The sequence below is a fragment of the Durio zibethinus genome, chromosome 16 (assembly GCF_047325235.1).
Source record: "Durio zibethinus cultivar Kanyao isolate XHJ-2024 chromosome 16, ASM4732523v1, whole genome shotgun sequence".
NCBI lineage: Eukaryota > Viridiplantae > Streptophyta > Magnoliopsida > Malvales > Malvaceae > Durio > Durio zibethinus.
Window position 1 is genome coordinate 3,657,271 of NC_143177.1, and position 13,895 is coordinate 3,671,165.

Consider the following 13,895-nt stretch of genomic DNA (forward strand, 5'->3'; position numbering starts at 1 on the left):
ATATAAAATGGCAGATACAATCTAGAGTTCAATAGCATATGATTGTTCCTGTTCTCATCAAATCCCATGCCGATAACATTTTGCACAAACCACCATGGTCCTAAGAATAATGAAACATACAGATTTCTAGATCATCTTCGATAGCAAATGAGCTAAAAAAACCACTTGACGAATGGACAAAACTACAGTGGCCCATCACTTTGTACATATAATTACAACAGAAAATAATAAGTTCTACACCAACTAGCTTTGCTGTGATTCCAACATACAACACGAGTATCGAACAAGAATCAATCATAAACCACTCTGAGTCGAAACACATGAATCACCAAAGGCAAGAAAGCAATTTCAACAAACACCCAGAAAATGCAATGACTCAAAAAGGCTGGTAAACTTCTTTAGAAAATTTTCAAAATCAAGAACATGAATGCTATTTGACTCAAAAAAGTACCTAGTTGCATATTTTCACATCTAAAAAGAAATTCGTATCCAGCTCAAAGCAACGAGGAAGCACACTATTTCCTTCAGCCAAAGATAAAGTTCATGAAGAATTGGACAGCTTTTCTTTGAAAAGTCGTGGAAGCACTTCATGTGCACCAATATCCAGAACCTCCGGATCCCTGAAATGCACAAAGGTGTTCAGACAAAAATAAACTCAGTAAAGTAATCAATTTCATACAATAAATTTTCACCATAGCATATTCAATATATTGTTGAAGCATTAGGATCAAATATAATAGATCAAGCAACATTGATTTCCATTTGAGACTTTCAAAAAGATTTTTCCTTGAAAGCAGCAATCCAAACTTAAAACTTAAGACTGATGTAAAAGGAAACCGATACAATCACTCTCCACCATTTCATCAGATCATAAATAAACAGAGTTATATTCTGCAGAACATAAATGAGTTTTTAAATTCATCTACCATCAAAGAACATCTGTTTCCCAACCCCTAACTCATCAGGTGCGCAAAGTACAGCGAAGAATCAAAGTCAAAGCTCCATATGGGTGCAAATTTTCAAATAACATGCTGCCAGTGAGACAAAATGCAAGAAAATTTATAAGCCAGCTAATGTACACACTCTCTTTCACTTGCAGTAGTTAGGAAGGTAAAGTAACTTTCTAACAGATCAGCACATATTTTAAGAGAATGAATTCTCCAAATGCAATTTCAGGGCAATGCATTCATGGCACAAGTAACAAGACACATTTCAACCGCCATACAAATTTTAGCAATTTAAATACTAAAGTTGCATCTGATTATCTACACATTTATTATGGATGAGATTGCAAGCATGCATAGAGAGAGAGAGAGAGAGAAACCTGCACAATGTCTTCCCCATCTCATTGGAACTTGAAATAAACCATAGTTTTCGCAAAAGCGGTGACTCAAATTGAACAAAGAAACCATCATGTTGCCCATGTCTCCACTTCCTTGACCCTTGACCTTTCCAAACCTGCAACGATACCATTGAATCAAAGGAGCTTGTAGCCTTCAATCTTGTATTATGCACTGAATAAACCATCAGCTAACTTAATGTAAACATGTGATTAGATCCTTCAAGCATAACTTAGATTCAGAGATGACAGGACTCTCAATAGCATGCAAAATTGAACAAGACTAGCCATCTCCTTTTTCTTCCTGAGAAGCAAAGAACATCCACCAACTTTGAACTTGCTCAAATATATTGGGCTCAGAGCAGAATATCTAACCCCAATGAAGTTACATTTATATCATTAAGCACTAATCAAATTTTCTACAAAATGTTTCTAGTATTTGTAATAAGATCATTAAGACTTGCATTTGCTAACCCAGCTATAAATTGTGAATCAGCCCTACGCTTCCTCACTACTGTTAAAAGAAATGACTATTACTTCACAAAATCAAGAAGCACTAATCTATTCCATGAAGAACAAATAGAAGACAAAATATAATGTGGAAAACAAGACATACTTAGCTAGAACCATTAGCTATAATTTTTAAGGATCATAAACTGCAACATATAATAAGAACTACTATTCCTTTACTTTTCATTGTAGATAGAAAGCTAAACTCTCCAGCACTTCAAGTCTTCAACCAACTGTACCAACTTAAAATTTATCAGTTTATCTAAATTACCATATAACCTTTCAAAAAAAACATTATACCATAATTACATCCCCTGCACTGAAGAAAGTTAAAAAAAAAAGGCACAAGACAGACAGATTTTGCAAATTAAAGTTGCATTTAAGAATATCCAAAAGCATTTGGTGGTTGTCCACAAGGCAAGTCTCTATAGCAATTTAGAACAAATACGAAGTTACCTGCGGATAAGCTATGATACTTTTGGGTGCAATTAAACAAGCTGCTCCAGAGAAAGAATCTTCAGCATATTGCCTCAGAAATGAAAAACAACTGCTGTGCGTGTGGGGTGATTCAAATGCCTGGCACAAGAGGAAAGATGCCATTTTCATTAGATATGGTTGAGAACCATTTTTCTTTTAATTTGGTTGAAATATAAATTCGATAGCTATTTAATTCCTATTTCTTGAATTGGCTGTAATACACATTAGATAGTTTCGAAAGTCTAATACCTTGTCAATGTTGACAACTGGAGCATATTTATCAGTCTGTGTCTTCTCCTTATCAAGAAGGAAGTAGACTCTAGGATCCACTTTTGAAGTCTCATGCCATGATTGTACAGCTGTTTCCATTGTCTCAACAAGAAAAGAAAACATGTCTTTCCAACAATCTTCAGCTGCATACTTTTCAGACTGCAAAGAGAAAGGCCAAATATTTTTTGTCAAGAGGTAAAGCGGAAAGAATCCTACTAATGATTTCAAACCTCTACACCAGTAGGTGAAAATTTTACTAGAATAGTCTTAGCAGACAACATTTGCAAAAGAGAAAAGAAAACAGAATCCATAATCAAACCAAAGATCAAATATACAAATAAAGCAAAAAATAAACAACTAAACTACACACACATAGCATGGAAATCATAACACTATGCTCAATGAACTCACCATTTCAGATTTCAGTGTTTCCAAGCTTTTTGCTATATCTATATTAGATCGCAAGTTTTGCACTTCTTGAGCTCTCTTTTTATCTTTTGCAAGCTGGGAAAGCCTCTTAATTTTTCTTGATACTTCTGCACTTTGTGGGTTGTATTGCAAAGCTATTTGGAAGGCAGCTAAAGCCTATAATAATTTAATATTTGGAATATCAGCATCATAAACAAATAGCATCGTCTCTTTATCAAAGTTTGGAGGGAGCTAGGAACTTACATCATCATATCGTTCCATGGCCTCTAATATGCATCCTCTCCGAAAATATCCCTGGAAATATACCAAAACACACAAATTAAACAATTCAAATTCAATGACTATCTAAAGGCAATCACTCTTGGCCCCATCACCACCATCCAGAAAAAAAAAAAATACAATACCGAAATCTACCTTTTCCCATTGAGGATTCAATGTGATTGTTGTCTCAGCATCAGTCAGTGCTTTGTTAAGTTTAACCAAATTTAAAAATGCTGCTGCTCGATTGCTAATTCAAGAAAAGAGAAGTACATTGAAATTCTAGCATTGGTGCCAAAAAAAAAAAAAAAAGAATACAGATGTACACATCCAACTACATATCTGGAACACGTAGAGAAGTCAAAAAGGACAAAAACTAATTACAGAAAATGAACCAACATTCATCAATAATGGCATAAAATTAAATAACTAAAATCAGAGTTAGCTTCCATTTATATGCTATTTCTTATTGAACACACACCAATAGGGTATATGAGTGTGTTTAAGACATTACTAAATACTGCCATCCTGGAATCAAGCAATCAATTAAACAAAATTTCAAATATCAACAACCCATAAGCAAAATGAATAAAAGCCCCAGCATACTGTTGCATTGTATCAAACTAGAAAGGAAATGCACAATGGTTTCTTCTACACTTTATCTACCACAGCAAATGGTTGATACAAACGAGATAACACGAAACATTTTACAACATAAATAAACGCCCTAATGTTAGGGTTCTCAAGAATTTATTTATGGACATGATGTTTGAACCAGACAATGATTACAAAAGCTAAAAGAAAAGTCAAGTGCAACACAATATAAGCCTGCAAATAGAAGAAAACCAATTGAGCTGAAAAGAGCTTTTAACATCAATTCCAAATTGCTTTTAAGAAGACTCTCAAACAATAATTAAGCAATTTAAAACAAACCCAAGATTGCAATTTGTTTTTTATAAAAATCTCAAAACCTCAACTAATCAAACCTAAAGTCGTTAATTTACCTATAAAGAGTAGGATTCGATGGGTCTTGCTTAATGGCCTGAGTGTAAAGAGCAGCAGCTTTGAGGTAGCTCCCAGCCTTGAAAAATTCATTCCCTTTATCCTTCAATGACATCTCTTCAGACCCTCCTTTACCAGATCCTAACTCTGCTTCTGTCATCCTATTCAATCACACAGAGATTCAAATTCAAACAAAGGTGCTATTTTTATCTCTCTTTTCTGGGTAATTTTATTTGTTGTAGTTAGGGTTAATGTGTGAGAGAAACTTTTTTTTTTTTCTTGATATGTTTGGAGGTTTTTAACAGCGTAATAACTGATGGTGTTTTAAAGAAGATCCTGCTTGATAGGGTTTTAGAGTAGAGGAAACATGGGATTGGTTTTGATAGAGCCAAGCCGAGCCACGCCAAGCGAAGGAGTTTCTAGTTGTTAATAAGTTTGTTGTACCACCTGGTCTTGTCTAATAAAGGGGCAAAGATTTGGGTGTTAAAAACAGTATCTAAGTACAAAGCCCATTAGAAATGGGTTATTTCAACTATAGCAACTAAACTAGCTTCTTATTAGTGTAATATAGGAATTATTTTTATTTATTTAAATATATTAAAATATATAAATTAATATTATTTAATTATTTAGATATTTAATATATAAATATAAGATAAAAATAATATAATTAAGAAATCAGAATATAAAAATTAAAATTTTTAATTAAAAAATTCAAAACATGTAATAAAATTTGAGAAAAAATAAAATATTCAAAAATTTATATGTAAATAATATTGTTGAGTGCACCAACAAAATATTAAATAAAAAATAAAAGTTTTTTCACTTCAAATTAACTTTTTTCAATTTGTGTCCTTTTTATCTTGTCAATCATTTTTATATACTTGCAAGTTTATATAATTTTAAGATAAATTTATTTATTTGAAAAAATAATAATTTTAAATATTTAAATAATATATGTGATAGTTTACTCGCATATACATTTTTTGCATAAATTTTAGTCATATCTTGATTTTCAACATTTATAAGGTTTGTCAAATTAATTTTTATACTTATTTTATACTCTATATTTGATATAGCATTGTGTTACTGTAAAAATTGAAATGAAATAATTTTAAATTTTAAGTAATAATATTAAATTTTAAACAATTATTTTAAAATTTGTTGTAAAAAAGTTTTAATGAGAATTTGTTAATTCCCATTCATAGAATTTTATAATCAATTTCAAAAATAAAAGAATTTGTTTTTTTGCTTTTAATACTTATGTTTCTTTTTTAAAAAAAAAAGCCAATAATACTAAAAAAAATTAATTATAAAAAATTAATTTCACATAAATAAACATGAATTTACTTTTATATAAAATACTTATGTTAGAATTACTATTCATTTTAGTCATTTACCTTATTTATAATTTTAAAAAAATAAAAAAAAGCACAACAAAATTAATAATTAAAAGTAAGCCTATATAATCTTTTCTAAATAAATAAATAAAACCAACACCCAATATCTAAACAAATAAATCTATGTTTTTTAAATTTAATTGTCAAAATATTTCAAAAGAGTTATTATAATGGAAAGTAGTCCATCCCATATCTAGTGGGTTTCGACCCAATCCTATCTATTAACCCAACCTGACTTGACCTTATATATAATTATTTTTTAATTATTTATTTAATTTTATATTTATATTAAAAAATAATATTTTATTAATTTCGGATCAAGTCAGATATGATTTTATATAATATTGGATCGAGTCAAGTTCGGATATAAAAAAATAAAAAAATTATCAAGTCGGGTGGTTTTGGTTTTATATATAAAATCAAGTCAGATTCGAGATGAGCAAAAATCCACCCTTACCTAACCCGTTACCATCCCTAGTTGTTATTGTATTAAACCGATTTTCTTCCTCTGCTTCAACATCTATGAAATATCAAAAAAATTTTATAAGATCCATGCACACACTCTTGAATAAACAAAATAATCAAAGTTTTCATAAAAATTTTAAAAATAAAAAAATATTGATTTTAACTTTTTAACAAGTTGATACACATATTATAAAAAATATAATAAAAAAATTATGCATCTCATATATCAAAATATTATTAAAATATAATAAAAAATTTAGTGTATCTCACAAGTTAAAAAAAAAATTCATTTCTTTGCAAGTATAAAGATTAAAAAACAGAGAAATAGAATTAACATTAAGATTATCATTAAATAATAAATTATGATCTTCAAATGTATATAATATTTGGTCTTTTTACATTTAAATAATCAAATAATAAATTATTATTATGAAATTTCTAAAAATTAAAATTAAAATTTCAAATTTCAAATTTAAGATGACATATATTTAAATTATTAAGAAATACATTTTATAATATCACTAAATTTTATATTTTTAGGTTTAAAAAGATATATATATATATATTTATGTTATTATGAAACCTATTTTAAAAGATAATATAACACTATATTTAAAAATTTTAAATAAAATATATATATTTAGATTATTTGGAAATACATTTTTTAAAAAATAATATATTTAAATTAAGTTTTGTTGCTAACAACTTAAAAATAATTGAATTGATTTTTCACTTAAATTTGAAAGTTTTGGATAATTAAATAATTTTTAAATATATTTTTTATAAATATCTTTTATGTGATTATAGAATGAGAAATTTTAGAGATTTTCGTACGTATTGAAAATAAAAATCATCTACCTAAGTAACTACGTAAGCAAATATTATTATATTTTTATATATGTTATAATATAATATTATATATGATATACGACATATGAGGCCTCATCTTATTTGTCTTTTGTAATTCATTACACGAAACAATTAATAGTATTAATTTTGAATCCAAAATTTAGTTTTTTATTATTTGTTCATATAATTACTTTTAAATGGTGAGATTTAGTGAATATGGAGCTTATATTTCAATAACTACAATATTTTTCTTATTTCATTATTCATACTATAACCTTTTTTTATCAAAATAAATAAATAAATATCTATTCCATTCAAACAAATAAGTGTATGATAAAGTTTGATAAAATAGAACTCAAATTTTAATTTAATTATTTGATATAATCATGTAAAATTAAAAGTTTATTTTAGTTAGTTCATTTAATCATCTTTAAAATAATATATCTAATAAATCTAAAATTCAAATTGTAATACTTATAATCTTTTTTTTTACAATTTTTTATATTTAAAAATTAATAATAAAAATTATTTTCAATCCAAGATCTCGATTTGCTTTCCAAGAGGTAGAGCTCCCTCATATTATGATATACCCTCTCATTTTTTAACAAGAAGATATTCGATTTTAGTTTTTTAATACAACTATTTAAAAAAATTACAAGCTAAGATAACTACTTAAATTTTTTTTTAAAAAAATATGATGAACATTATAAAACAATATTGATTCTAACTGAAACATTGTAAAATTTGTTATACACAATGGAAAAAAAAAAAAAAAAAAAAGAGAGAGAGAGAGAACAATAGATGGAAAGCAGAAGATTATGCTTTGACTTCCATTAAGGGTATCCAAAGGCCTTTCCCTAAGATTGTTTGCAAGAAGACTCATGTCGACCTGAACAAGAGGGTTGATGAATAAACTTTGTAGAAAATTTAAGAATTAAATTCAAAAATAACCTTTATATTATATATTTTTTGTTAGTTTGATATTTAAATAAATAAAATTATCAATTTGATATTTAAATTTTTATTCCATCATTCACTTTAATACTTCGAACTAACATTATTATTTAACTTACTGATGTGGCATGAATAATCAATAATATACTGACACATATCAAAAATTAAGTCAATACCATATCATCAATTATCACGTTAGCATTAATAAAAAATTAAAAAAATTCAAATTTAATAAAAAACAAAAAATTCAAAAATATCTAAAAACTTCCTAAAATATATAAAAAAAATTAAAATTTTAACATTAAAAAAGAATGAAATTTTTTCATAATTTTAAAAAAATATTTTATAATTTTTTAAAAAATTTTAGATTTTTTCCAAAACTTTTAAATTTTTAATATTTTTCATTTTAAAAATTTTTTATGAATTTTAAAGTTTTCATTCTAATGCATGTGATATTTAGTCTTTTTAAATTTAAAAATAATCAAATTATAAATGACTATTATGAAATCTCTAAAAATAAAAGTTATATTTTAAATTTTCAAATTTAAAATGACATATATTTAAATTATTAAGAAGTCCACTTTATGATATCACTAAATTTGAGAGTTTTAGGTTTAAAAAGATATATATTTATATTATTATGAAACCTATTTTAAAAGATAATATAAAACTATATTTAAGAGTTTTAAATTGAAAAATATATATTTAGATTATTTGAAAATACATTTTTTTAAAAATATATATTTAAATTAAGTTTTGTTGCTAACAACTAAAAAATAATTTAATTGATCTTTCACTTAAATTTGAAAGTTTTGGATAATTAAATAATTTTTAAATAGATATATTTTATGATAAATATTTTACAATTAAAATATATCTTACATGTCATTAAAAAAAATTTAAGGATTCCTACATGTCAAAACAAAATTCATCCACCTAAGTATCTATGTAAATAAATCTTATCAGGTTTCTATATATTGTACTATAATATTATATATTATATATGATATGATGTATGATTATGAGGCCTATCCTATTTGTCTTTTGTAATTCATTACATGAACAATTAATAGTATTTTTTTTTAATCCAAAATTTAGCTTATTTGTTCATATAATTACTTTTAAATGGCGAGATCTAGTGAATATGGAATTCAAAGTTCAATACTATACTATTTTTCGTATTTCATTATTTAGACTACAATATCTTTTTTATCAAATATATATATATATATACACACACACATATATATATATATAATATTTGTTCCATTCAAACAAATAAATGAATGACAAAGTTTGATAAAGTAGAACTCATAACTTAAATTAATTATTTTATATAATCATGTAAAATTGAAAGTTTAGTTCAGTTAATTCATTTAATTATCTTTAAAATATTATATATAATAGATTTAAAATTTAAATTTCAATACTTATAACTTTTTTTATAATTTTTTATATTAAAAAAATTGATAATGTAAATTATTTTCAATCTAAGATCTCAATTTGCTTACCAAGAGGTAGTGCTCCCTCATGTTATATACCCTCTCATCTTTGAAGAAGAAGATATTCAATTTTAGTTTTTTATTGCAACTATTTAAAAAAATATTACAAGCTAAGCTAACTGCTTAACATTTTTTTAAAAAGTATGATGAACATTACAAAACAATATTGATAGTAATTGAAACATTGTAAAATTTGTTATACACAATGGAAAAAAAAAAAAAAAAGGAGAACAAAAGATGGAAAGCAGTAGATTATACTTTGACCTCTATCAAAGGTATCCAAAGGCCTTTCCCTAAGATTGTTTGCAAGAAGGCTCATGTCGACATGAACAAAGGGTTGATGAATCAACTTTGCAGAAAATTTAAGAGTTAAAAGTAGCCTCCATAGTATTATACATTTTTTGTTAATTTGATATCTAAAAAAAATAAAATTATCCGTTTGATACTTAAACTTTTATTTCATCATCTACTTTAATACTTTGAATTAACGTCAACTTGCTGACATAGCATGAACAATCAATAATATGTCGACACATGTCAAAAAAATTCAATTAGCATCACATCATTAATTGCCACATTAGCATTAATAGAAAACTTTAAAAATTTTTAAAAAGTTCAAAAAAAATCTAAAAAAAATTATAAAATATATACAAATTAAAATTGTAAACATTCAAAATGCATGAAAAATTTTCATAACTTTTTAAAAAATATTGTACATTTTTAAAAAATTTTTTTAAAATTTTTTAAAAAATTTTAGATTCTTATTATTTCAAAATTTTAAAGTTTTTATGAATTTTTTAGAATTTTTTTATTTTTTAATAAAATTTTAAGATTTTTTTTTATTTTTTAAGTTTTTATATATTTTTAAAGTTTTTTTCAAATATTTCAGTTTTTAAAAACTTTTTTTTTTGAATTTTTTTGAATCTTTTAGAAATTTTCTTTTAATGTTGACGTGACAATTAATGATATAATGTTGACTTATCTTGTTTTTTTTTTACATGTTATAGCATTTTATTATATCATGCCATGTCAAGAAGTTAACTAACGTCATTAGTCTAAGATATCAAAGTGAATGATAAAATGAAAATTGAAATATTAAATTGAAATTTTTATTTTTTTTAGGTACCAAACGAATAAAACATGTATATTATAAGAGCCATTTTTATATTTAACCTAAAATTTAAGATTTAATATATGTAAGATTGTATCACTTCGATGCTTGCATATAATCAAATATCGTTTTTATATGTATAAGAAAACTATTAGAAACCAAAGGAGGTTGATTGAATGGGTAAAGATAGAATACTTCATATAGATTCGATTTTTGCTACCACAATTCTCTTAGTTGAGAGATACATAAGTCCAATGTAAGTTTGTTAAACCAATGAGGTGTTGGCTCAGTAGTAAGCAATCTAGCTCCAAGTGAATTTTACTTGTCAAAGGTAGGGGTTTGAAACTTGGAGAAGGCAGGGTTGGGAGAAGAGGTAACTTAGGTGATCATTATTCTTAGATCACTGAAGCTCTATTCCCTGAAATGGTGACACCATTTCCGCCACCATTTTACTTACCAAAAAATAGAAAATGTAAGTTCGCTAAGACCTGCGACATATTATGGAATGAAGTAACTTCTCACCTAAACTTTTCTTTACCAAAAAAGAGAAAATTCATTCGAGTTTTTTTGCTACATAGTTAGACATTGGATTTTGTTTTTAGATCTCATCTATGATCTTTTTAATATTTGAATACAAAAATATCAAAATCCTAGCTTCTATTTAGATGTTCTCTTGGAACGATCCATCTATTCATCTTTCTATTATGACAACCAAGTGAGAAATTATGGAGAAAGAGAAGAAAAAAGGAATATGAGAATTCCTTATTGGAAGAGCCTGCATGCATAGATGGATGTGGAGAAGTTGGTTAAGGGTGTCTAAAATGTATGTCAGAGGGTGACAACCTATTGGTGGTGTTGGCGGCCGACGGTCTTGAGGACTGAGGAGTAACGCCGCCAGCTGCCTTTATTAGCTTCCTGTCATTTACAAGCATTGCTTGCAGTGCTTGCATAAGGCTTCGCAACAGAAATTAGCAGTGAAGTGGAAACAACTAGTTTGACAAAGTGCTAGAAAGATTTAGAACAGAACATCATTGTCTTTCATTGTAGTAAAGAAGGAAATTAAGAGGATAAATCATCATTTGATCAAGTGAAAACTTAACTATAGTGCATGGAAGACCATCATTTGACCAAGTTCAATTTCATTATCCTCTTTAAACTTTAAAAAACAGAACAGGCCCCTTTCATTAATGCACCCCATCCGCTGCATAAAGTAAAACACATGGAGATTGATATTTGACCAGCATATATATCTAGTCATCATCCACCATCACCCTCAAACAGAACAAGACAATGAATAGAAACCAGCACGACCAAACCTCAGCATAACAGACAATGTATCAAACAGGGAACTTTTAGTTCAAATTCAAATTTTGGTCCTTAGCTTTATGGTCTTTTTTTGGCGTCGGTTTTCTATATATCTTATTGCTCCATGCATTGAAAAGTTCTTCTGGTTTTATATATTTTCTAATTGTTCATATATAAAAGCATTGTTGAAGACTGATGAATGCTGTAACTGCTCCAATTTCAGTGACTTGGTCTATTGAGTTTGGTATACATATTGTCCATATATTATTAATTTAAATTCGTTCATATAATCATTAAGAGGTATACACATTTTTTTTTTCTCAAACATTTGCTTTGTGAACTCAGATTACATGCTATTAAAATATTACATGTGCAATTGACAGCTTTTTTGCGTTATGAAATGGTCTTAAGTTTCCAACCAGGCAACCACCGAGATTTATTTTGGTGTTAAATAATAAACTAAGATGAGGAACATTGTGTACAGTGAACGCTCTTGACATTTAGTTTTGAAAGGGTCAACTAATGATATATAATTTACTTTTTTGTTTCTAAAGAAATATTTTATCATACTTATTAATACAAATAATGTATTAATAAAAACATGACGAGTTCATAAAATTATAAAACAAAAATATAATTACGATAATATTATATTTTTAACAATAACAAGATTTATAATTAACTGTAAAATTATTAATTACACAATTTATCAATGAATTATAGGAACTTTTTTTTTATTTTTTTATAATTTAAAATTGAAACACAAAAGAGATACAAATAAATCTATCATTAAACATATTATCAGAATAAAAAAATTAAATATACTTTTAAAAGAATGATGTTAGCATTTTGAGATTAAAAGTTGTAGTATTTTTTTATCCTTTTGTAAAATAGTTCCAATATAATTTTTTTTTGTTGTGAAAAAATACAACAATATGAGATATAGATCTTAAAGTAAAAATAAAAGTGGAAAATAATATGGAGGAAAAGTTGAACTAAGCTAAAAAGAAGGTCTTTCTTGTATAAAAAAATTTAAAAAAAAAAAAGAAAAAACACATTTGATACTTATTGAAAATTTAAAATCTTATTGAGAAAATTAAAAATTTAATTTAACTTATTTTAAATTTATATTATTGTGATTTAAAACTTATGGCAAGCCTCATAATTTCAAGAATTTGCAAGTAATGATATTTGAGTACAATAAACATACAAATATCAATGTGATTTAAATACCTCTTAAATTGTAATGCATAAATTAAAAAATAAAATCATAAAAAATTTTATAATTTTAATTTAGAGTTTAATTTAAATGAATTTAATATAAGTATATATAAAAATAAGGGACTTTTAAAAATGTTGGGGGGCCAAGGCCCCCTCTGGCTCCTATTACCGTCCCTGGTTGTGGATAACTAACCACAACCTGAAACAGATTCCCTCATAAAATATAAAATTTTTCAAAACTAAACTGGATGTATACTTACACCTATAATAAGAAAAAAATGCAGCTTTCATTATTTCTCAGATTCCCATTTCCTGTCTTCACCCTGTTCCCATACAAATTAGCAGTTTCATCACCATCTCAGATTTTTGTCAGTACATTTTTGTCAAATATGCCTGCTTTATTTGCATATAACGTTAATTTAATTAAAGCCAGATAACCTGTCTTGTCAAAAAATATTTCCATCCTGAATTGCTTTAACATCTGAAATTTAATCCTATGGTTCAAAAGAAGAAACCCAGTGGCTTAAAAGGGAAAAACGTGTTTTGGTAACATTTATCAGTTTCTTCCCAGAGCCATTCACTAGAAACTTTACTTTGCCTGCAGGATGTCAGTACATTTAATTCATGTATTTATGTCAATATATTTTATATCTAATACATGTAAAACACGAAAAATATTATATTATAATTCCTGCTGTCAAATATAAAATATATATTTTTTATTTTTGTCAAATATATATACAGTTTTTGAAAAATTTTTAAATTATATTATTTTCATATATGTTTTTTGTAAGGTTTTTGTA

General features: G+C 26.2%; 1 protein-coding gene across 1 annotated transcript; it reads right to left on the minus strand.

The window, feature by feature from the left end:
• Window positions 1–165: 165 nt before the first annotated feature.
• Window positions 166–4,687, minus strand: LOC111291543 (U-box domain-containing protein 70-like). The gene is made up of 8 exons (XM_022883362.2): window positions 4,288–4,687; window positions 3,440–3,533; window positions 3,269–3,319; window positions 3,008–3,181; window positions 2,576–2,755; window positions 2,306–2,425; window positions 1,325–1,458; window positions 166–620 (listed from the first exon to the last, which is right to left on the minus strand). The coding sequence occupies exons 1-8, from the start codon at window positions 4,443–4,445 to the stop codon at window positions 542–544; spliced, it is 990 nt and encodes a 329-aa protein (XP_022739097.1). The 5' UTR covers window positions 4,446–4,687; the 3' UTR covers window positions 166–541.
• Between the last annotated feature and the right edge of the window lie 9,208 nt (window positions 4,688–13,895).

Bases quoted from the DNA above. Each gene is read 5' to 3' on its own strand.
- LOC111291543 (XM_022883362.2), bottom strand. From the start codon at position 4,445: ATGACAGAAGCAGAGTTAGGATCTGGTAAAGGAGGGTCTGAAGAGATG. The intron at 2,756-3,007 runs GTGAGTTCATTG...TTCTCTTTGCAG, and splicing joins AAACACTGAAATCTGAAATG to TCTGAAAAGTATGCAGCTGA. The intron at 1,459-2,305 runs GTAACTTCGTAT...GTATCGTTGCAG, and splicing joins GTATCATAGCTTATCCGCAG to GTTTGGAAAGGTCAAGGGTC.